At 43.1% G+C, this 24,216-nt stretch overlaps 1 protein-coding gene across 4 annotated transcripts in view; it reads left to right on the forward strand.

Moving 5' to 3' along the window:
* The window catches only part of C6H6orf118 (chromosome 6 C6orf118 homolog), a 281,810-nt gene that overhangs the window by 231,674 nt on the left and 25,920 nt on the right, over positions 1–24,216 (forward strand). For 3 of the 4 annotated variants that reach the window (XM_086925371.1, XM_086925370.1, XM_086925369.1), the window contains exon 9: positions 6,149–6,210. The exons of the other annotated variant lie outside the window; for it this stretch is intronic. In XM_086925371.1, coding sequence (XP_086781497.1) covers positions 6,149–6,210 — 62 coding nt within the window. The remainder of the gene's footprint in view (positions 1–6,148; positions 6,211–24,216) is intronic. 4 annotated transcript variants of the gene reach the window in all.

Here is a 24,216-nt window from a genome sequence, read left to right on the forward strand (position 1 = left end):
CGGATAACTGGAGACAAAATCTGCAAATTTGTTGTCCTTCTCTTAATGGTGTACAATGTTAAATTTGCAATCCTGTAGGCAAATACCCCACTTCTCAATCCATGTGGTCATCTTTGCGTTGGAGTTGCAGAATATCAAAACCAGCCCCTGTTGATCATTGAGGATGGAAAATTGCATACCGTTCACAAACAGATGAAAGTTATCACAGGCCTACATAATTGCCATCCCTCACTTTTCTACTTATAAGTGGTCATGTTCTAGGTTGGTTTGACTCATAAAGGCATAGGCCTCAATGCTACATGGGGCAGTCGGGTCACCGTTCCTCTGACCCCGTATGGTTCCCATAACCACAAAACTTGCATCTATCAAAATTGATGGACCTAGTCCAGGATCAGTGTACAGTAAGTTCTTAGCACATGCACTCCTGTTGCAAATTGATTCAAATGCATTTTGATATACTTCAGACCATTCAAAATGGATGCCCTTTTTCAGCTAATCTCTTAAAAGCAGTAGTTAATTTGAGCCGATGGTTACTGGTGAGACCCAGCTGGCACTCGTTTTTTCGAACCAGCACATATTTTTCCTCATCCTACATTTCCTGAGTGCAAGAGAGGGAAAAACACAAAGGGGTAAGAAGGAGAAGAGAAAGACAGATAAACAAAGTGAGAAAGCAGAAACCTGTAGGAGTGTGGTAAATGAACAAGGAGCATCTGGTAATCGAATTAAGAGGCATGGGATGGATTCTAGACTATGCAGCCTTGGTATGTGGCACATTGGTGCTTGCCGCGGGCTTCTGAGCAGAGCTTTGGGCACCAGTCTTACTCTTCTGCAATTCAAGCACTTCCTAAAGGGGTACTGACAGTGGCGTGTTACAGAATGTATCATGCACAATAACTGGAAAAACCTAAGCAAGAGTGACGGGCAGCATATTTCTGGGTCGCTGGATCTGAAGTGAGTGCTGTGATCTTTTCGGGGTCAGAGCGCAGACCCTCATGCTAAAAATAAATTGCCATAACATTTTAGGCAAGCCTTGCACAAACGTACTTGTCTTTGTTTATGGTCAGATTGGCATCTCTTAGTGCCTGGCATACCTTAAGGAGCTTTTATCATCCTTTCTTTTGGATGTTCAGAACACAAGTATGTTGTCACTCTAATTCAAACTGTTGGGAATGCCCAAATGACTTCATGGATATCCTCTTGAGATACCTCAGCCACCAATGACATACCAAAACAGAGGCAATTGTATTGGTACAGAATGCAGTGCACAGTAAACATTGTGATATACCTAGTTCTCTCGCCTGGCTCCAGCTGATGGCATTCTTTGTTTAAGTCTAGATTTAAAAATAACTTGACAACGTTAAGGTGGCACATCATGTCGTGAATGTGTGATGATAGATGCCTCTCTCTTTGAATTGTAAGGTTGGAGCTGCCCAAATTCAATTTTATCTCCACTGTGACTTTTCGGCACAGGGCTGTAGTGTAGTCCCTAAAAGTACCCTGTCATGCAGGACCTACGACGATTACGGATAACATATACTGTTGGTCTGGTGGCAGACTGACTCTGTACACCCCCGCCACATATATTAGCCTATGGTTCACATTAGCTAGCTCGCAGTGCCACTAGAATCTCCTGTATCAGAGAGATTAGTTTGTGCAACTTTAGAACACAATAACCTCAGACTCGTCGTAACAATATATTACTTTTCAGCCAATCGCTCGTGCTTGCTTGTTTTTGCTCTCAGAGAGATACGGAGAAGAAACAGTCGAGCGTGTTTATAATAATAATGTATTGTACAGTAGTTCTTCTCATGTAGAATAAGTGCGCTGTTGTGACTGTAACACAGTAACATAGATATAGAACCAGCAGTACAGTGAATAAGAAGAAATAGTATTGTTCAACCATTTTGCAACAGTCATGAACCTATACATGAATATAGAATGCATTTATAAAATAAAGTGTGTACTCCTAAGATGCCTGACTAGATGTTCCTAAGTGTACCTAGCATGTGAGTAGGTGCTATATAGCCTAAGTCTAAGAGCCAAGAATCTCGCTAGGCTTTAGTCAAACCCCCATACCTGAATAGTGAGAGTGTGGGACTTTGTCCTGGACTTGAGCTGGACACCCTGCAAGAGATCGTCAGACCACTGTCAGCTCGAGCGATGTCATATCAGAGCTGCAGCGTCTCTGGTCAGTGTGTCGGCCTTGACGTCTCGGGTCCCTCCTGCAACTGATAGCAAGAGGGGCTGTATTTATACAGTCTATGTATGTGTGTTACCCATTGTTCAGTGTGAGGATGACATTTGGGGATTAAACCTTGTAAACCCTGTGCGTCAATGGGAGAGGTGAAGTGTACCTCCTGGAGAGTGTACTCATTAATTATTCATATGTGCTAAGAATTACGTCTTGGGAGTATCGATCAGGCAAAACCCACCCTCATCATGAACTAGGTGAAAGGTTTAGTCTATAAAAGCCTGCAGACCTTCTAAGGCATTATGTCCATACAAGGCAGTCTTTCCTTATTTAGAATTATGTCCTTATAGGGCTCGTTCATATGAAGTGACTGGAGCTGATGTTGGAAAAGTGTACGATGTTCCCTGAACCTATATTAGGGTACCAATATGAAATATAAGAGGGCTATGGGTGGCAGTCTATGAGTGGGGACCACTGACATACACAATGATGTCCTGCTTCAACAGATTATCGAGTTAATCTTCCACCTGCTTTTGAATATCTAAAGGTAGGCGATAACAGTGAGATGTTTGAATTTGGCAATATCTTAGAACCGTTCAGGAAACATTTGTGTAAATCCCCCCTGGTTTGTGGATGGTAGTATGGAAAATGAACCTTTCATGGTTAACAAATTTTATTTACTGACAGAAAGTACCCCAGTGTCCTTGAACCTGATGTAAGAATCTCTTTCACTCTTACTAAATTGAAAGATGATGTTTCTGGTTTCAGGGACGAGGCAATACATGAACAGATTACTATTGTAGCTGGTGACCTAGTGATGGTGGAATATCCCTTTAAAAGGACGATTTCCCTCACCCACCATAGGTGGCATGCTTCATCATTGAGAATCTCCTTGTACTGTGTTGCCTACGTGCTACAACCTCCTCACTGAGGTCATTTGTAATTTCCAAATGGGAAGATATAACTGATTTGGGTTTGGTGTCTCTGGAGTCCTAATAAAAAATCCTACTGACGAGGAAGTCAGATTTTAAAAGTTCACATTTTCTATCCATTTGGCGTCTGTACCCTGTCTCTGAACGCATGCCTTGGTTTAGTTGGCAGTTGGGCTTTGTATATTCCTCCCAGACAGCCACATACCATGGGAGCTTAGTGTGACTTGCTGGGCCATCCTGGCAGGATGGGAGGGGGGAGCTGGGCACAGCCTCCCTTGCATCTGAATAGTCTGATTCCTGTCCACCCACAAAGGGTTGCATGGCCCATTACTGAGTCTGGAGCCATGGCAGGAAGGGAGTATCTCTGTGCTCTTTAAAGTCCTGTCTTCGAAGTCTCCCTCAATTCAAAGGCATCACTGGATATAAGTACTAGAACTCAGCCATCTCCACTTCAGTACAATTCTGGACCTGTGGATACTCTGCCAGGAAGAAGGATTGCTGTGCTGGAAAGGATTGGCACTCTGCTGGACTGAACGCTGCTGGACTTTGGCTTTGCTGTGCTGATTTGCTGCCATTTTGCCTGAGTGAGAAGGATTGGATCTACATCCCTTAACCCCAGAACCCAGAGTGACTCCAAGGCCTAGCTGGCTCGACTCCTGCTCTTAAGTGTCAGGGACATAACAGGCTTCCAACCCCTGCACCTAGACTCTGCCATATGTGAGTCTACCCTGCCAAGTGGTGCTATCCCAGTCTGGGACCCTTGGAAGAGGGTGTAAGGTGCCTGCCAGTGGAACCGACGCATCTTCTCTTGTGGGCGACACATCCTGAGCGGAACCGATGCATCTCCTTCGCTGAGGGAAAATTAAATAATTAATACATTTTCCTTCGTGTTCGTCTCTTGAATTCCTCCCTGACCCGGCCCCACCGCCCCACGGCTCTTACCTGCAATGGCTGCCGGCAGATGATGACGCTGAAACTCTGCATCGCAACTTCACTGCTAATCTGAATTGAAGCATGGCCTTGACACCGGACTTCACATCAAGAGCCCAATCAACTGAATCCTCGATGTCCATGCATCAGGATCTCGCACCGCAGATTTGTCACACTTAGTAAGTGATGCATTGCCTCTGCTGCGCAACGCATCTTTGACGAGGATCCACACAATGCTCCACAACCAGGATTTAAGGTACTTTTTTCAGCAGGCCTAACTGGGTCCCTATAGCCGGCCTGCGCTCCATCATGGTCGGCCTCAACTTGTGACTTTGTCCCGGTCTGGTGTGACCAGATATCTTTAATAACACTTTTTGCGTGTTGACGCTAGTTTACCTAAAAACATTGAAATTCAAGATCTCCAGTTCTAATAATTGGATTTTTGTTGCTCTGGCCTTTTTATTTATTAAAATCAGAGCTATTTTTCTAACCTGCTGTGGATTCATTTTGTATGGTGTTTTCACTGCTTTACTGTTTGAAGTGTTGCACAAATACTTTACACACTAGCACTAAAGTTAAGCCGGACTGCACTCCCCCAAGCTAGCAGAAGTTGAGCACAGGTTAATTTAGGGTTTGCATGCCTCTTACCCTGACTAGGATTGTGGTTGCTGCTTGACCAGAGTTCATACCCCAGTCAACTAATGACCCAATTTCAAACAATCGGTTGTCCAAAGCTGAATAGTACATCACTAAAAAGTATGCCCACTTTATGGTGAAAGGTGTAGGTATTGAACCCTGAAGTTCATGGGGACGACTTTGTAAGAGAGAAACAAACCTCAATAGATGGAATAGACAGGAATATTTTGGTTTTCAAATCTTTTGGATATACCTACCCGGGTGTTCTGATTTTCTCCTGACGGACGTCGGTTGCAAGAACTCAGCGAACTTGGTCAAGAGAGAAAAAAAAGAAAGCCATTACCAAATACCAAAGGTAGACTGTATCCTGACAGACAACACAAGAATGTTACTAAGGACATTTGCACTTCCTTCTCTATATTTAGTTGGAAGCTTTATCTTCCCTTTATATCAAGAGAATGCATTAAACGCCATCCTTCACAAAACCCACAAACCTCCAAAACCTTATTTTTGACCATTCTTCCACAATAGCTTACAGCTTTCTTCAATCAGTGACTTTTTCAGGGGAGGCATTACTTACCCTGAGGAAGCAGGATGTTTAGCAGGGTGGCACCTTAAGTTTCAGGTGCCACCTGAAGTTTCACTCACAACTCTCATCTGTATCCAGACCAGTCTGGTGGCAGCTGTAGAGACAGTTGTATCTCAACTGTGATTGTATACATTTTAGTAAAGCATTGACCAATAGGAGGGGCTATTACCTCAATTGTTGTTTTCAATAGATCAGGAGAGATCAAGCCTGTACTCTTTTAGGACAAGGTTGCTTAGACTCTCTGGACAACAGGGTGTTGTGATCTAAATTGCATTTGGGAAATGACAGTATTACAGCTGCTTGCAATTTCAATTTCTGTTTTCTGGGTGGAGTTAAAACTTCTACTTGAATTAAATAAAATTAAACCTGTCAGGCTCTGTTAATTAAAGAGCACATTAAATGGGATTTATGACACAATATAACACAATAAAGTGCGTGATCCGCTGGCATTCATAGGAATTTACTACGGTAAAGCAAAAGGTTTACCCACATTTTGTGTTGTTTTCCTTCACCTTTTGAACAATTCAGGGTGCTTTGAAAGAATTGTAGAGCATCGGGCAAGCGCAGCAGTTCTGCCAGGTGCAATAAGGTTTAGTTAATCACATACTTGAAACCCATATGTTAGCATGCCATAACTTTTTTCATCACTATGGATGTAATATGTAAAATTGAATGCTGATTTTAAAATGTTGAAAAAACTCAACACATTTCTGATTCAATTGTGGGTGAAATATCATTTAACAAGTAAAAGAAACAGCATAAAAATATGGAAAAATAATTTTGGCCATGACTAAGAGAACCTACTATTATGAGCATGACAGAAGCAAACATTCATGATACATGCTTTTCAATGTCTTTTTTTCACAATAGAATGTTGAATCAGATGTACAAACGGCCCTGGATAAACAGACCATTAACCTGGAAGACCAGGAGTGAGTATGACGTTTTTCAGATAACACAGAAACTTTGGTGGGGCCAGGGCCAAACGTGTGTGGGGTATCTCTTATGTGTGTGATCCGAGCAGCAGCTCGCGAATAGTGAGGTGTATTTTAGGGAGAGTGAAAACACAGTTTTTGGCACCACATAGCGGTGTTACCATTTTTATGAAGACAGGATGTTGTGGTAATTGAGAAGAGTCTTATTTATTGAGTTACAAGAAACACCCCTTGGCCAGTCCCTGATCTCAGTACCTGCCTGCCTCACAGCTTCTCAGAATCCACACACTAGATTCCAGAAGTGGAAGGATGCTGTCACTAGAGAACAGCATCCAGTTGCAGGGTAACATAAATACTAAACATAACACATCTTTCCTTAACAAACATATATTGGCACGCTATTTTACTTTAGACCACCTTTGTATGTACAAATATAATCCTCCAGCACTCTTGGTCTTCTTGTGGTAAGGGAGCTCAGTACCCTTTTGTACTGTCACTCCTTTCTGCCATCTGCCATTATCGTCACAGGTTCTTGACCATTGCCTTTCTTCTACATTACTGCACACAGCCACTCTCCTTGTATTTCGCCACTTCCCATCTGATAATTTTTCAGTATTCTCCTCACTTCTATCACAGTCTTCAGGTAGATTGTTTGGAACTTCCCTTTTCTTTCACGTTGCCCACATCTACTCTGACATACATCCCTTTAGTAAAGATCTTGTAGCTCTTCATTATTTTTCCATTGTGTCTTAGTCTGTACTCTCGTCGAGTGTAAGTAAGTAAGTAAGTAAGTAAATTTATTGCACTGTCGTCGAGTGAACTTTTACATGTCCCTTTCTCTCCTGAACACTAAACACAGGATCAGTAGGAGAGAGTAAAAATAAATGGGATATCGGTTTTGGATTTGATGGTGCTATAGAGGGATTTACCAACCATTGGATCTACAGGAGAGCTACTGGAGGTCTTAATAGAACACTAGAGGTTTTTGGAACTATACAAGTTGATTGTGGACAAGACTTCCCACAAGTTGGAGTGTTGCCCTGAAGAAGTCCCATGAAAACAGGGACGAAACGCGTAGGCGGTTCCCAACGTGCATTTGTCTTTTTGTTTTATTATAAGATTTGAGAAATTCAAGAATAAAGATGATGAAACTCAATCCGTCAATTTGAGTGTTATGGAAATAGTACAAGTTTTCCTGCTGTCATTTATCTTAGTCTGTACTTTGTCTGATACTTATCAACCTTCATTCATAATCTGTCATAGTCAACTTTGCCCATGCCAGCCTTTGTCATACAGGCTGGAACCGCTACCATACATGGTTCCCTGCCCTTCAAAAACAAAACAGTGTCTCCTCAGTAGCTGAATGTTGTGTGGTGTGATAATTCCACAACATATCCTTCACTTGACTTTTCCAACACATGTTGCAGGTGATGGCTTGTTGAAGCTTTCCACCAGCACATGGTTGAAGGGTCCACTAAACCATTTCCCCAGCAATGATAAACTGGGGTCCTGCAATGGCAAATTCCCCATCTTTTGAGAAAGGAGCAAAAATCTATGGACAGACACTGGGTACTGTTTTAAAAAAAAATGTTTTTGTCCTCATACCACCATTATATGCAAATAGTAGCCTGTCAACCGATCTGTACCTCCCCAGGCTTTTGCGATACTTCCATAGTTCCTGCACTCGTGCCCTTCCAGTATCCAGGCTGCACAGCCCACACAGGTGTAATCATTGGACATAAAGGGGTTGTGCACTCATGTTCCATCCCAATTTTTGAAGGCCAACCATATGTTGGATTGTATATTGGATTCCAGTTCAATATCTATTTTTGCTGTCCATCCCTTGTGGTGGAGAAATTTCAGTCCATTTCTTACAAATCTCACGCCTAGCGTGTATGATTAAATAAAATAGCAAAGCCTGTTTATCCCCAGTAATATCGTTGCATAACTGATCTGCTACCACCAGCATTACTAGTAAAAGGCTAACTTTGATATTTATCTCAAGAATTTCATTAATTATCTTTTCAACCTCAAACCAATACTTCTCCAACTGAGGGCATACCAAAAACATATGCTTATCATTAGCACCAACTTCACCACACCTGTGGCATTGGGGTTGGACATCTGTTGCGAATTTTGCCAATTTTTGTGGAGTCCAATATAATCTATTCGCTGTAAAGAAATATTTTCTATTCAAATTCAATGGTTTGACTACTTTATACAACAGCTTAACCGAAAACTGCCATATTTTTGATGGGTCAGGAATCTGCATCACCCCGTCCCATATTTCATAGAGGCCTTTAATTTTTTCTTTCTCAGAAGTCAATAGTAAGCATGGGTGGAAAATCCGTTCCGCTCGCGGATTTTGCTGATTTTCAGTAAATTCGCAATCCGCGAGATTCGCGAATTTCCCGCAAAATCCGCGAACGGAACGGATTGGGTCAAAAGTTCAAGCTGACTTTTGTAACTCTTTTAGAATGGCGCCGGCAAGCTGCCAGAGCCATTCTGAAATAGTTACAAAAGTCAGCTTCAACAGGAAGCTCTAATAGATAAAGTAAAACAGGTGCTGCTCAAATTCAGTTACACAATCATTAATCACCCCAAACTTGGGGTGATTAATGATTGTGTAACTTAATTTGACCTTCAACTGGAGCACCTGCTTTACTTTATCTATTAGTGCTTCCTGTTGAAGCTATTTCTAGCTATTTTACAATGGCACTGGCAGCTTGCCGGCGCCGTTCTAAGTGGGGCTGAGGGCAGAAGGGCACAAAAGTGGGACAGAGGGCAGAAGGGGACAAAAAATGAGTGGGGCAGAGGGCAGAAGGGCACAGAAACGAGTGGTACAGAGGGCAGATGGGCATAAAAAACGAGAGGGTGGCAGTGATTAAGCAGGCAAAAAAAAAACTCGCGAAATTGCAAAGCGCCTCGCGAACACCCGCGAACATGCAAAGCGCCTCGCGAACACTCACGAATACGCAAAAACAAAAAAATCCGCAAATTCCCAATTCGCAAATCCGCAAATCCACAAATTCGCGAATTGCGAATTCGCAAAATTCGCCCATGCTTAGTCAATAGTGTGTGATAACAACCACTTATTTCCTTCTTTACCATTGCTTCATTCTTTAACTTTTTTTCAAACTCCTGAGACTCTTTATCTCACATCTATTTGCTTCCCCACAAGATTTTAGCTGGAGAAATTTAAATCAAGACAGAGATCCCCCTGTCTTGATCCATAATACTTCCCATGGGACCACTTCATCCTTCACTATAAAGTCCCCCAGACCACTATACCTGCCCTTCTAAGTGGAATGCTCAATTGGTTCTGCAGGCATTTTTTTGGGTGACAGGTGAATCCCTTATTGGGGTCTCTCCTGAATAATATCCGATTCCTAATATGTTCCTAATCTTCACCCACAGAATCAAAGCTGCCTTCAATAGCTTTAATTTTACTCTTGTAAAAAATTTCTTGGCACCAAACTTAAACAAAAAACCTTTCCCTCCCCATTCTTTTAACATCTCCTCACACAATCCTCCTCACACCCCGTGCCCTGTTGTATGAAATAACATCCTACAATTTTGAACTGGAAAGCCATGCAAAACAATCTTACGTCTGGTAGAGCAAGCCCTCCTTCTGCCAATCTTTTCCTGAGTTTCTTCCAAGACATATGTGCTCCCCTGTCTGCCCAAACAAAATTACCCAATTTACCCTGTGCTTTATTTATTAGCTTACTTGGAAACGTTAAAGGTATGCAATTAAAAAGGAATGAGAGTTTCGGCAAAATAACCATTTTGATCAGGTTGACCCTTCCGCATATTGTCAATGGGAGATTCTTCCACCTATCTAGAGTTTTCTCAATTTCCTTTGTGACTCTCTCCAGATTATGATGTGGGACATCCTGTGGGACATCCTGTATAGTATTGAGAATATTTATACCTAGATATCTGATCTCTCTCTGCAAATTCCCCTTCCAATTTGGGATATTCCAGCACATAATCCCGGTTTCTTCTTTATTGATCAAGTATCCTGACAAAACCCCATAATCATCCGCCAATTGCTCAACCCTTGGGATCGTAATAGACGGGTCTGTTGTAAAAATGATTAGGTCATCCGCATAGAGTGAGATTCTTTTTTTGAACATTCCTATACTGAAAGCCTTCACCTGATTGTCTTGGCGGAGCGCTTGTGCAAATGGCTCGATGTATAGATTGAATAACAGGGGTGAGATTGGACATCCCTGTTGTGTCCCTCTCAATATCATAAAACTTTTAGTGAGGGCTACATTTAAGAGGATCCTAGCTGTAGAACTATTAAATCATGTTTTTAATGTATTTATAAAATAAGGCCCAAAACCCCATATGTTCTAGAACTACCCATGAGTACTCCCAACAAACTCGTTCCAACAGCTTAGCGGCGTCCAAAGTGACCACCGCCAAGGGAACCGATCTTTCTGTCACAATATCAATACACCCTATTAGTTGTTGGGTTAGCTCACACATTTGCCTTCCGGGAATAAACCCCTTTTGATTCTCATGTCTCAATTGAGGTATTATTCTGGATAATCTCCCTGCCAAAATGCTGACAAAGATCTTATAGTCAGCATTTAGTAGGGAGATTGGCCTGTATTATTCTGCTTTGGCTGGGTCCTTTGCAGGTTTCAAAAAATTAAAACAACAGAAGCTTCATGCCACGATTCTGGGGCCTGAACTTCTCCTCTATATATCAAGTTAAACAGCGTCTCCCAGATAGGTAGTATTTCATCTGCCATATGTTTATATACTTCTGCCGGGAGGGCATCGAGCCCTGCCGCCTTCCCAATTTTAGATTTTTTGATTGCTCCTTTTATTTATTCTTTTGTGATTGGGGCTTCTAAAACACCTTTTTCTTCTTCACTTAATGCCAGAAGATCAAGTGTACCAAGCCAACATCTAGTTTTTGTAATGTCAGCAATAATATTTTCGGTATAGAGCTGTGAGAAAATTGTAACTATATGCTCCTACATAGAATCCCAGCTGTCCAGCTTTTCTCATGTTTCCCTTTTTAACTCTTTTATGTCATTTCATGATCTTTCCACTCTTGCTTTCCAGGCAAGTAAAGCACCAGCTTTTTCGCCATATTCAAATTCCTTTATATTCGCCGCTTGCCAACTGGCTTTACACTTTTGGTCTATTTTAATTTTAAATTCTAGTTTTGCGTCATGTAGCCTCTCTTCCAACCTCACTTTTTCTTCTCCTGTACTCACAGTATGTAAGGCCTCCTTCAGGATCCCAATCTCTTTTTCACTATTCTCTAGTTCTGTATGTGCTTTCCAATTTTCTAATGAGTTTAAACTTTTTAGGATACCTCGAATATATGCCTTAAAGGCATCCCAAACAATACCTGTGGAGGCGGTACCTTGGTTTATATCAAAGTATTCAGTCGTTGCTTCCTTCAATGCCATATCCACCCCCTCTTCTAAGAGCAATGAACGCCTTAAAGTCCATCTCCTGGCTGGTTGTGGTGATAGAGCGCGCAGGTCACCCGACTCCGATTACCATACTCACCCCGGCCCATAAACAACATGTGATGAGATTTTAATCAGGTAACCTGTGCACTTACTCTAATCAGTGATTTATAAACTTCATTTATGACCTTTACCATATTCTTACCCATCATTGTAGTCAGTAATAGGTAGAATAAGAACATTTGCACTCATATAATAACCACAGACTCTGGAAGTTTTAAAATCTTTATCTAAGTTTCTTAAATGCGGATGATCCAAAGATTAAACACCAGCAGACTTTCAATTATGATGGTCAGAATCAATATGTAACTATGCAAAAGATGTATTAAAGAGTTTTCAAACATTTAGCAATAGGGAAGGAAAGAAAAGGAACATGTAATGCAATAAAATTGATTTTGAAAATAATTAACACAGGGATGGTAAGAGAAGGGAACATATGTAATCAAAACGTTAACGGTAGGAAAGGGTAAAGAGAAAGAAACAATACAATGACAAACCCACACAAATTTCTATTTACCTAGAACAGTGTGAAGACCAACCCTGGCCACGGGCAGGACAAAGGACAGAAACCCCAAAAGTTGCAGTCGCCAGTAGGCTTGCAGGTGCAGATCAGAATCAGAACAGGTAAAGCCAATTTGGATCTGGACAGGACCACCAAAGGTTAAGACCGGACCCAGCAGTTCAGTTGCAACGCCTGCACTACTCCCTCTCTGCAGCTAACAGCCAGAACCCCGATTGGGTTATCGATTTCACCAACAAAATGCTTCACCAGCACTTCAGCTTCCCGACCCCGATTGGGTCAGCGAATCTTCTGACAGAGTGCTCCGCAAGCACCTCTGCTCCCGATTACCTATTGAGTGCGTTGGGTCAGTGACAGATCAGCTATTTGGACAAGTCGGACAAATTAACTAGCTAAGCCTACCCTAGTTATACTATTTTCCAGGTCAGTGTACCACCCCCAATGTTGCAAGTGTAAGGATCCCCAATTTTGATTGGACAAGGAATGAGGAGAGGTCATCACACCACACAAAAATGAAACTTTTCAAAATGAATATTAATGTTTGCGTACCCGCCCAACAATTTATTTTCTCATGCACTTTTATTCCACCCGGCAGTGAATGTATCAATAATGATTACAATGTAGTCCATATTTTAGTTTAGCTTCCTTCACAGGGGTCAGAAGTTGACTTTCCCAGGAACATCTTCTAGCAAGTCATGACTTGGCCGGGTTTCAATACCAGTGCTTCAGAGTTTGTGTTTTTTCTGCGCAGATGCAGTTTCTTTCAATATGGAGTTCAGCGATAGACGTCAGGCCCAAAACGATTTACATGTAAGAATAGAAAAGAAACAGTGTGAGAACACAGAATAAATCAATGCACTGTATACCACTTATCTCTACTCCATTCCCATTACTTTATTTTCAACTATTGCGTTAATGTTAAGCAGAACCACCAGCTTAGCAAAGGCAGCTGAGCAAGCTTCATGCATGCGGTTACAGAGCAGCCATTTTAGTTATAGTGCGCAGAAGCAAAAGTTTCCTTCCAAGCGAAAGATACGTCATGTCACGTAAGTGTGACAGACGCACGCGCTGTAAGAAATCCCACGTAGCAGCAGCCATTTTATTTGCAAGCGGATTAACATTAGTAGAACCACATATGCAAGCTTCTTCTAGATACCCAATGTTTTGTGAAAGGCAATATTAATATGACAAACATGTTGATTAATGTATTGATAACAAGCAAGTCACATTTCTTGCGAATCCTTGCTCCATCAGTGGCATCAAAGCTTGTATGGTTACCATTACAGGTGAGTGGTCTGAAATATGGGCAGGGAGATGCTTAATCTTCTTAATATTTGTCAAAAAGGATTTTTCAACAAAAAAATAGTCAAGTCTTGAAAAATGATGATGTTTTTTGCTATCATACGTGTACCCTCTTATCTTACCCTTCAGATGTCTCCATACCTCCACTATATTAAAGTCACGTATCATACGTTTCAAAGCCTTCCTCATCCTTGGGACATAGGTATACTCTCTTTTTGTAGATCGATCTAACACAGGGTCTAACAAAACATTAAAATCGCCACCTATGATTACAGGGACTGATAATGCTGCCATCCTCAATTCTAAATCTATAATATATTGAGGATTATGCTCATTAGGGCTGTAATATCCGATATGTAGGAAATCCATGTCAACCCACCTTACCCGAGCTGCCGCCCACCTGCCTGAGTTATCTGGACTTGACTCTTTCAATTCTAGACCACAGCCGCTCCTGATCAGAATTACCACTCCCTTGCAGCACAATGGTTGATCTGACACAATAAAATTTTGCACCCAACCACATCTCCTAAACAACTCTTTGCTCTCACTTGCCATAAGGTGCGTCTCCTGTAATAGCATTACATGTGCCTGACTATTTTTTAAGTACTCAAGGATTCTCCTCTGTCTGAGTTCAGACCTCATACCATTCACATTCCAAGTCAGAATTTTAAGACTTGGTATGTTAGGTGAAGTCATCTTTCTTAATAAATTCTCTTTTGATTCCGATCCTGCACTGGGAAGGCCTTCCTTCAATAGCAGTGTTAAGGAATTTGTTTGATTTTTTTTCCCACTGCTCCCCACCCGTGCTCCCCCACAAACCCCCCTCCCCTCCACTACAGTGCCCCACCTGAGAAACCCTCCCTACGTTGTTAGACATAAGAATGCCTATAGGCGTGTAGTCCGCAGGGGGCATTTACTAACAAACAGCTTATTTATACATTACAAAAGTGCTGGAGAGCTATTTTTTACTTTGACTGCCTCTCATTACTCATTCTACGTATAAGTGCCTCGACATCCTCCACTGAGCGGTAGTTATACATTTTATTGTTCCACAAAATACAGAGCATAGCAGGGAATTTCAGCTGGACTTTAGCTCCTAATCTTCGGAGCTCCTCCATCTTTCCACCTAGCTCCCACTGCTTTTGCTCTGTAACCTTGCACACATCAGACCTGGCCAGAAAGGAAAAACCATTGATCACATATGGGCCATATTTTAAAGCGCTACTTAGTATTTCTTCCTTAATGTTATAAGAGAGGAAATTTACTAAGATCTTTCTGGGCTTAGTTGTCTGTGGATTGTGTCTAAACGACTCTCCGTGCGTCCTCTGTATTTCACTCTCAAGGTTTATCTCCTCTTTATCCTTCAGAATTGTTTCCGTAGGAGAGAGATTATAAAAGCCTTCATATCCGGGCCTTCTTCATTTTTAGGAATATTAAAGAATCTTATATTGATCCTGCGAGAATGGTTCTCAATCCTCTCTATGTCATCTCTTAGCATCTGATTTTGTTTCCCGACGTTTGAAATCTCAGTTGTATTTTTCTCCACATCCTGTTTTACAGCACTTACTTCCTCCAAAGTTTTGTACGAGCAGTGACTTCGTCCAGCTTCTGGGCTAGTTCCGAACAGCATGCTTGTATGCCTGTTTGGTTAGCCTCTGATACCTCAAAGCGCTCTTTAACCCTTTAATTGCTGCCGACGGCCAACGGTCGTCACGAGCGCTACCTCCCCAGTGCTGCGCACGACCGTTGGCCGTCTGGTCAGCATTCGTTCTCCGAACGTTCAGCACTGGGCGCTGAACGTTCGACGCTGGGAACGGGTTAATATCCTTTTTCAACTCCAATAGAATACTGGCCAGTGAAAGCTCTGTCTCTGCTTTTCTTCTTTCTGGGCTAATAGGGCTATTTGTATAGTTCGGGCTGTCCCTGTTCGCTTCTAATACTGATGCTGACGACTGTGCTAGCGGGGATGCTTTCAGCTCTTCTGCTACCATTAAGGCAAAATATCTGTTGCTAATAGGAACTGTTATTATATCTTGCTGCGGGGGACTGCCCTCTGCGCCCAATGTATTTGTATTATTCAGAATGCTCGCAAGATCCTTTAAAGCAGGACCTTCAGTGTCGTTAACTCTCCCCAGATCACTAGCGCTCTCTATTGCGCTCACCATTACGCCTTCACGGCTAAGCCCATCAGGGCTAGGATTTGCGCTGACTGCGTTGTCTTTTTGCATACTTGGCAATACACGAAAAAAGGATTTAAGTGAAGGGGTCACTTTAACTCTCGTGGCTTGGAGGGAGGATTTCTTTATATTCTTTTTTTTTACATTTGTAGAGCGCTCTGTTACCCGGAGGTGTCCTGGCGCTAGAATAATTGAACCAGTGTAAGTGGGTAGCTAAGAGATTAATGAGTCAAGAGCCAGGTCTTGAGCTCTTTCCTAAAGGCCATCAGGTCCGAAGATTGTCTAAGATAGAGTGGCAGTTTGTTCCAAGCCTCTGCCGCCCCGAGGGAGAAGCTCCTGCCTCCCCAGCGTGCTCTTTTAACTCTGGGGACCGTAACCAGTGCCAGTTCCCCAAATCTCAGGGTTCTTGCTGGTTTATGCCAACAGAAGAGCAGTTTCATGTATCTAGGACCCATGTCATGTAGGTCCTTGAAGACCATGCATAGCGCTTTAAAAGCAATTCTCTTGCGAATTGGCAACCAGTGAAGGTTCACCAAGTCCTGTGCTACCGATGCAAATTTGGGGGTGTCGGTGATCAGGCGGGCAGCTGCATTTTGCAGTAACTGGAGTTTATTAAGAACGCTCTGCTGGGCGTTTAACATCAGGCTGTTACAATAGTCCAAGCGTGAAAGGACTAGACCAGTAACAACAGTTTTCCTGTGCTCCTTCTCCAAATACGGAAGAACTTTCCTGATAGTTTTGAGGGTGTAGTGTATGGAGGAGGATAGTGCATTAATCTGGGGTTTGAAGGACAAAGAGTCGTCCACCAGTATACCCAGATTTTTGACTTTTTCCACCGGGGAGGGGAGAGGTCCCATTTCATCTGGCCACCATCTCGGGGACCAGAAGTTGTCCCTGGCACCAAAGAGCAGCACTTCTGTCTTGGTGGAATTGAGTTTTATACAGTTTTGAGCCATCCAGCAGCCCACCTCATGCATGCAGCCTCTAAACCTGTCTGCTGTACTATCTGTGTTGCCGGGTAGTAGTGACACCACTATCTGTGTGTCATCCGCATATGCTGTAAGGTGAAACCGAACGATCGAATCACCGGGGCAAGGGTCGCAACATAAACATTAAAAAGGGTGGGACTAAGTGAGGACCCCTGGGGAACTCCACAGGGCAACACAAACGGACGCGATTCAAAGTCTCCCAGGGTCACCGACTGAGTTCTGTTGGAGAGGAAGGCCTGTAAGATCTTTAGTGCCTTTCCCTGAATTCCACAGGCCCTCAACCGGTCCACCAACAACTTGTGGTGGACCGTGTCGAAGGCCGCGGAAAGATCCAACAGAATCAGGGCCGCTCTGCCTCCTGCGTCCATCACCTGTCTGATGTCTTCCACTGATTTGATCAGAGCGGATTCCGTTCTATGTTCTGCACGAAAGCCGTGTTGGGAAGGGTCAAGGTGTTCCCCTGTCTTTAAAAAGGTACTTAATTGTGCATTTAAGTTGCCTTCCATGATTTTAGCGGGGAGGGGAAGTCGAGCAATCGGCCGATAGTTATTCATCTCGGTGATGTCTAGGTTGTTTTTTTTTAGCAGGGGCAGGATGGAGGCTCGCTTCCATCTGGCGGGATATTCCCCTTTGTCCAACATCTGATTGAAGAGGGGAGTGAGTCCGGTTGCAATGATGTCAGAGCTGATTTAGCTATTGCCGTAGGACATGGATCGTGTGGGGAGCCCGATTTTATCTTCAATAGGCGGCTCACCACTTCCTTTTCGGTGATGGGCTGGAAATGTAGAAGTTTTTCCAGAGTACTGTCTGATTCCGGGCCCTCCCTCGAAGAGGGTGTCCTAACCAGACTGTCTAGGGAAAAAAATATGTTTTCTACTTTTTCTCGAAAGAAGGTGGCGAGATTTTCACAGAGTGGAAGACTGGGTGAAATTTTATGGTTTTAGGGTTTGCCAGGGATGAAACCGTTTGGAATAATTCTTTTGGGGTGTTGCTGGCTTCTTTGATCTGTTTTGTGAGGAAAGCCCTTTCTGCCTGCAAGATTCTTTCTTTGTAGACTTCCTGTCACTAATTTCCTTTAAAACCCTCCCAGCCCCTCCATTCTGTGAGGCCGCCCTTTGCCGCCCCCTTTTCACCTTAATTGTAGGCTTTGCCCCTTGTGGTAAATCAGGCAGAGCATCTGGGGAAACAGATAGAAGACTGGCCTTACCTCCAATATTCCTAGTCCTCAGCGTGTACCTGGAGAGGGCCTCACCTTCCATTTGGGTCTTTGTCTTTGTCTCCATATGCAGAGGGCTTCCTCCCCTCTCTCTTGCTTCATGTGTCTGCTGCTTCTCAGCTCTGTAGGAGCTGCTTCTCTCAGTCTCCATCTCCTTCGCCTGCTGCAGACAAGCCCTGCTTGTTCTGCCTCTGCCCCTGATTCCAGCCTGCCAGATCCGCCGGAGGCTCCCCGCTGCCTCACTCCAGTGCGATGGCTGCTCACCACACTGTATTCCCCAGACACATCCAGGCTCCTCGAACATCACCCTGCTGCCTTAATTGTTGCCGGTAAGTTCCCACCGCTATAGCCTCTCCACTTTTCTCCTGCTTTCTCCCGCTCCTACAACTAGCTTCCGCACGTCTTGCTCTCCAGCACAGGAAAAAAAACCAGGACTGCCGCCTGCGACCGCTAGTGTCTAGCTAGTGGCCGCCATGTACCTCCGCTAATCAGAGACTGGGTACTGTTGTCTGTTAAAATGTCAGCAGGGCACCCATCCTTTCTGAAAATGTCTTCACAAAAGGCTATTACATCACTGGATTTCATTTCACATATGAATGCCACTTCAGGCCATTTGAAAAAACCTGTCCATAATTACAGTAGCGTATTTCTCACACCCACCCAAACCCTCAAATGGCCCACAGATGTCTATTGCAACTCTTTCCCATGGGTATTTAGTCAAATGCACTGGGCCAATCTGTGTCTTCTGCTTCACATGCGATTTGTCACTGCAGGCACTAGAAATATAATCTCAGACATGCCTCTTAATTTGCTTACCCATGCCTGGCCACCAGAAGCAGACCTGGGCTTTCCTCTTCATTGCTGACATACCTCCATGTCCCTCCTGAAGCAAAGTCAGCAGTCTCTCTCTTAAATCAATAGCTACCACCCGTCTCTCATTTCTCCTCACAATGCCCTCCACGACCGAATACTCTTTCTTTGTCTTCATACACCTGCATTAATACAGCTTCCAATCCACAATTGCTGGCATCAGTAACAATAATAGTCTTGTTGTTGTGGCAAAAAGGTTTAACCCCATGGCTGCTGGGGCTATTCCCCTGCTGTGCTGGGGGGTGGGGGGCGCGCACAGCGCCCCCATGCTCATGACGAGCTCAGCTCGTCATGAGCCACGGTGCTCCGGTGCTCATGTCGAGCTGAGCTCGTCATTACCACGCCCGTTTAATGGAACGCTCAGCACAGCAGGGGAATTAGTCCAGCGTGCGAGTGTTCCATGGGCCATTACGAACTGAGCTCATCATGAGCACCGGAGCACCGTGGCCCATGACGAGCTGAGCTCGTCATGGGCATGGGAGGGGTTAAGGGCAATCGCTCTTACAATAGATTCTTTCACACTTTTGAATCGCTTCTACCAAGCATATTTTTATTTCACACCCTCATAAGACAAGGAATTACCTAAATACTCAACTTCCTGTGTGCTAAACTTACATTTCTCCAGGCCTATTGTAAGACCTGCATCCTCCAACTTCCAGAACAGTTCATTCAAAACCACATCATGTTGCTCTTTGCTGTCGCCCCAAACCAATACATTGTTGTGGAACACAAGCACCTTTGACATGTCCTTTAATACATCTTGCATAACCCTTTGAAAAACCACTGACGTGGAAGCTAATCCGAAGGGCATGCTGACGAACTGTAAAGCTCCCCTAGGTGTCATAAAATGCGGTAAGTGTCTAGAACTATCCTGTAAGTGCACCGGATGATAAGTGTTGGACAGGTTCAGCATGGTGAAAAATCTACCCCCTTTCACACTTGCAAGGATTTCACTTCTACTCGGAAGGGGATGATGATCTACCCAAATGCAATTTTTGAGGTCTCTGAGGTCCACACACATTTTCCATTAGGCTTCCTTGTGATTACAATTGGGCTAAGCCACTCTGAAGCCTCAATGGGATCTATTTCCCCTTCACTGCACAGTCTTGTCAACTCTTCTTTCAGCAAAGAACTTAGAGCCAGCAGGATGTTTCTCACATCATATACTCTAGGTATCGCCCCTTACTTTAATATATCCAGTGTTCAAACCTCTTTAAACACCTTAACCCTTTACACAATAACTTAGGAAACTTTCTGACCCAATTACCTGCACTTTTTGTGTCTGACAGCAACACCTGTTTAGGATGATTAGGATTTCAATCAAACCTACGCCTACTGCTCTTTTCATCCCAACAGGACCTCCCCTTCTCCACCACATATACTTTTTCCTTGAGCAGTTCTATCTTGGAATCTGAACTCTGTTACAAAGTATCCTACGACCAGTAATTTTCTCCTTCAGTATAGTTCAGGTTCTACATCTGTAAGAGACAATTACCTAACCACCAATTCTCCCATGTAGATTTGTCAATCAATGTGAACGGGGAATCTGAATCTGCTCACGCTTGCACCTCTTTCCCATTAATGTAAATTACACATTATTGGGGGTGATAAGATCTCTCCCCAGACTCAGACTCACCAACAGTACCTCTACATCTTCATCTTCACTTTCACTTGATTCTTCCCGTTGGTGTGCTTGTCCATCATTGTTCACCCAATTAACTGATCTCTTGTACCTAGGTGTATCAGCCATTCTACAAACCATAAAAAAATGCCCTCGCTTCTTACATCTAAAGCATTTACTTTTGGCAGCTGGACAATTATTTGCTTCTGAAGTGTGTCTTGAGCTGCAACATCTAAAACATGTCTTTTCTTTTTCACCCTCTTTAGCCTTTACCCTCTTGATGCTTTCTTCTTGAGATTTTTGCATGAACATTTTCACAACATACACCTCAATAACATTTCCTGCATCATTATTACCTTTGGCTGCCACCCCTCCCAATTCTTTCACATGCCAGGAGGTATTTTCCAAACGTTTTGCCACTTCTATAGTTTTGTGAAGTGTGGGGTCCTTCAGGACTAGCAATTTTCCTTGAATAATTGTGCTCCATGTTCTATTGATCATTTGATCTCTATCATCTCACCTCTGAGATCCTTAAATCTGCAAGTGACAGCTAAGTCTCTTTAATGCTGCCACATATAGATCGATGGATTTGCCTTGTACTTGAGTTGGGAAAATATGTATGCCTCTCAACCAATATTTATCTTTTTGCCATAGTTCTTCTCTAGTGCATTCCAAGCCATAGCATACACATCTTCTTCCGTGTCAGACCCTGTATCTGCATTTCTACCCTCTACTGACTGCCTGGGCAAAGATTTTAGAGCTTTCCTTACTTCTACCCCTAAGCAGTGTTTTAATATTGCCAACTTCCTCTTCGCTACATATACGTCCCCCCAATGGCCTCCACGTATGTCTCGAAAGCGTCTTTTCAACCCTCCCTGTAGTATTGGTATTAATAGTGCATCGCGCAGCAAGTGCAAGGTACACTAGAACCAAATGTGTGTATGTTCTTGAATATGGCCCGAGCATGGAGTGGTCACTGGTCAGGGTTTGAATGGCATCTTGTCAGTTGCTGTTCAATCACCGGGCCAGGAGGTTGCTCCGTTCATGGGTGGAAACCTTGAAATTAATACTACGACTTCTGAAACCAGTATTCCTTCGCTTATTTCATCTGACAACGAATGGGAAGAGTATTCCACCAACTAATTCACCCACGCAGCACTAAGGTCTTCCTGCCTTCTGTTTTGGGGAACACACAGATCATCGGAGCTCCGCGTTCCAGGTGGACATTTCCACGTTGTGATCGGATGCAAGGGGAGCTCTGCTGGATATCGTGCCCGTTGTCATCTTGGAGGTTCGTGGTTGTCGTTTTCGGAGTGGACTGAGTGGTGCTCAGCTTGAGCTCGAGCTTAGAGCACCACACCATCAGTCAGCTTCTTGTGCTTCTCACCTCGAGCACTCGCCCACACTTCACCTAGGTTGCATCAACGTCGGTAGGCGCGCTGACATCATGATGCGAGTTAGCGGCCATCTTGGAATGGGCTAGCTACAGTTATGTACCCTATTCAACATAACAAGGAGGGAGCTTGTAACAGCTGATGTGACGTCCACATTCTGAATACATTCTTCTCTTCTATTCCTGCTGAAGATACCAGTATGTCCTAAGTTGGGGGGACATAGGCATTTCTTCGATCATTAGGTTTCCTCGAGGAGTGACCTTTGGAGGCAAGGAGTGGTCTGGTGGGAAGAGGTTAGTTCTTATCTACATTTAACCCCTCCCCAGGCCATTAATAACTATGAACTGTGACCTGGCCTGGTTTTTTTTCTAAACTTACTATTTTTACATTCTTTGGGATTTGTTTCTTTAAAGTATATTTTCCTCTGCCATGGCTAATGCACACCAGATTACACAACCTTTCCATTCTTAAGCAAGCCCGGGAGGCCAACTATTGTTTGGTCTGAATGGTTTAGTCGTTTTGAAAACCACCTGGTAGCCATTGATGCAGTGGGTTACAATCCCGCAAGGAAATTTGCTTGGCTAATCAGGAGTCTGGGCCAAGCAGCACAAAGGATTTTGATAGCATTGCACCCATTCCCCCTCCACAATCTCGTTCTGGAGATAGACAATAGAATGTTTATTTGGAGGCTATTGCGAGGCTCAAGAAACTGTTTTCTGATGAGCCTAATATCATGCTGGAGTGACATAATATTTATGAAAGGAAGCACATGGAGGAGGAGAAGGTGGAAGAATATATTTCAACTCTCATGGTATTGGCAACCACATGTGGTTTTAGAAGACAATTATATTAGGGACCAGTTCGTGTTCAACTGTGCCTCTCGCAACATCCAAGAACGGATTTTGAGTTGCAAGAATCCACCATTGACTGAAGTGACTGACTTATGGTGAAATAGAAAGAGAGAACTACCCTGCCAGGGTATACTTATATGGTCCCAACAGCGAGATCCAAAGGGATAAGGGGGGGGTGACATAAATTAACGCATCGGAGCCAATGATATATCAGAACTCATTCAACATAATTGTTTGAGAAAATTGATAAGTTTTTATGTTTTTAAAAAATGACAATTTATAAGTGGAGTCCATAAGAAAACTTTCTAAAGCATATATACAAATACAGGATTTTTTTTTTCTGTTACGTCTAAATAGGTGTCATCATTAAAAATTCATACCAGGAAAAGAGTTTATGAACGTCCCACACACTCCCACAGTCATCATTCATTAAGCAGACATACACATCTCAATCTCACTCACTATAGAAATAGTGCAGACATACAACTACAAGTATTAGGAGGACCTAGGGGCCTGCAACATAACAATCAATGTTTGCTAGAGTAGAGACAAAAAACAACAACATGGAGGCAGTTAAAGATGAGGTGCAGTAGGTAGTGATATTACACTAAAGGCCATCCATGGAGGTCATGCCAACGCGGGTTTCAATGCAAGGCCAGTTTGGGCTGCATCTTCATCAGGGCATTGAAGACCGGGGAGGGGGACATACACACTGTGAATAAAAAAGAGGTCTGTTTATGTGTGAATCACATAGTTAAATACATATTTACTACATACAAATATGAATGAATTAAATATATTTTAATAAGCTAAACATATAATTTCCTAAGGCATATATGTATATATTGCAAAGTGGTGTAAAATGATAAACTCATTGGAAATGTATATCAATGCTCCGACAGCGTAGTCACTCAAAGCGTAAGGATTCTTACTATACCTCCTTAGTGGGAGGGACACAACGGGCTACTAAGGATACGCCCAGGGCCAGCAGAAACAACCAAACAGGCATTCAGAGTACACAATTGATAAGGATTCAGGGTATTTTTCAAAAGGAGGGGACACTCCTAGCGGGGGATTTCGTAAATGAACTCTCTCATTTACCATTGAGCAAGAAGTAGAGTAAGCACTATAGAATGTAAGTTTATCTGATTTATGAAATTTACCCCCCAGATGGAATGCCTCTATCCAAACAAGGTCTAAGGAAGATAAGCCCATGAGAATCAGACTAATGATTGAAAAAAACTGTATCCTCATGAGACTTCATATGCCATAAATCACTCAAAATCTCTGAGGTATGTTAATAAACTATGACCGATAACACATTAATATAGATGTGACTAAGGAGTATGGGGGATGCAAGTAATCAATGAAATTATTGAGAGGATCAAAACGCTGATTTAAACAAATTCTCTGGCGACAAAGGCCAAATGTGGCTACGTGCATTAAATTGTAAATGACAGAGACCCTAGACATGATGTAATCTTATCTAGTGTATACGCCTGCAACAAATGTACAAAAAAAGGGATTGCCCTGTTTTATATATAATGTTAATACAGCGATCA

The sequence above is a fragment of the Lissotriton vulgaris genome, chromosome 6 (genome assembly GCF_964263255.1).
Source record: "Lissotriton vulgaris chromosome 6, aLisVul1.2, whole genome shotgun sequence".
Classification (NCBI taxonomy): domain Eukaryota; kingdom Metazoa; phylum Chordata; class Amphibia; order Caudata; family Salamandridae; genus Lissotriton; species Lissotriton vulgaris.